General features: G+C 40.6%; 1 protein-coding gene across 1 annotated transcript; it reads left to right on the top strand.

Annotated features, from left to right (window-relative positions):
• The first annotated feature begins 557 nt into the window (after positions 1 to 557).
• Positions 558 to 1,160, top strand: LOC117027435 (high mobility group protein B3-like). The gene has a single exon (XM_033115210.1). It carries the CDS (start codon positions 558 to 560, stop codon positions 1,158 to 1,160), a length of 603 nt encoding a protein of 200 aa, XP_032971101.1.
• Positions 1,161 to 1,452: the final 292 nt, after the last annotated feature.

Raw genomic sequence — 1,452 nt, 5'->3', positions numbered from 1 at the left:
TTATCATCTTTGCTATGCACCATTGTCTTGGAGGTCCCACCCCGTAAAATTAAATCAGAAAAAGAAAAACAAGTACAAGGATTGGAAAGAAGAATAATCATATTATTTTCAGACGGAATTTTCTATATGTATATAAACCATTCCCCCCACGCAACTTCAAGGTAAAACATAGAAGTCATAAGTGTTTAGCAAATTGCCATTTATACAATCAGTCAACAAAGCCAACTTCTTTCCAATACACCTGCACAAGAATATTTAATAAGATAATTAAAAAAATAAAGCATTTATAATAACAAGAAAAAAAATACGATCTCTAGGATTGGCCTACCAAAAGAAATGCATGAATAAAGAAAACTACCCAAGTTGACTGTTCTGAGGACAGACATAATCAAAGAATAGCATTCAAGAAATGTGTCATATTCAAAGTTTGAAACATTTGGTAGCATAAAGATGTATAATGGAGGCGGCTCTCGTGGAGGCAGCTAGCACGAGGCTGGGGTGTGCTGAGCCGCGCGTCGTGCCCTGCGCTGCCCACACTAGCGAACAATACAGTCAAGATGGCTAAAGGTGATCCCAAGAAACCAAAGGGCAAGATGTCTGCTTATGCCTTCTTTGTGCAAACATGCAGAGAGGAACATAAGAAAAAAAACCCAGAGGTCCCTGTCAATTTTGCAGAATTTTCCAAGAAGTGCTCTGAGAGGTGGAAGACAATGTCTGGGAAAGAGAAGTCTAAATGTGGTGAAATGGCAAAGGCAGATAAAGTACGCTATGATCGGGAAATGAAGGATTATGGACTAGCTAAGGGAGGCAAGAAGAAGAAGGACCCTAATGCCCCCAAAAGGCCATCGTCTGGATTCTTCCTGTTCTGTTCAGAATTCCGCCCTAAGATCAAATCCACAAACCCTGGAGTCTCTATTGGAGATGTGGCAAAGAAGCTGGGCAAGATGTGGAACAACTTAAGTGACAGTGAAAAGCAGCCTTACAACAATAAGGCGGCAAAGCTGAAGGAGAAGTACGAGAAGGATGTCGCGGACTATAAGTCTAAAGGAAAGTTTGATGGAGCAAAGGGGCCCGCCAAAGTGGCCCGGAAAAAGGTGGAAGAGGAAGACAAAGAAGAGGAGGATGAAGAAGAGGAGGAAGAGGAGGAGGAGGATGAATAAAAAACTTTCTCTGTAAAAAAAAAAAAAGAAAAGATGTATAATGATGTGGTCTGTTTGTCTCTCTTTCTCTCTTTCTGTCCCTCACTTTAATCATAGTCCCTGCAATGTTTTCTTCCAAGGGGCTTGACAACCTGACTTTAAAAATTTACATGCAGATAGCCAATATTAATTACTAAAATGAATTTGAGGAAGGAAAATAAGGTAGAGACTATCCAGCTTCTTTTAAAGAACGTTTGGTATGAATGTCTTGTAGCGTGGGCGCTGGGACTGAGAATAGTCGATGAAAGGCAAG

The sequence above is a fragment of the Rhinolophus ferrumequinum genome, chromosome X, assembly GCF_004115265.2.
Source record: "Rhinolophus ferrumequinum isolate MPI-CBG mRhiFer1 chromosome X, mRhiFer1_v1.p, whole genome shotgun sequence".
NCBI lineage: Eukaryota > Metazoa > Chordata > Mammalia > Chiroptera > Rhinolophidae > Rhinolophus > Rhinolophus ferrumequinum.
Note: the sequence above shows the minus strand (reverse complement) of the source record. Positions and strands in the feature narration are given on the sequence as shown.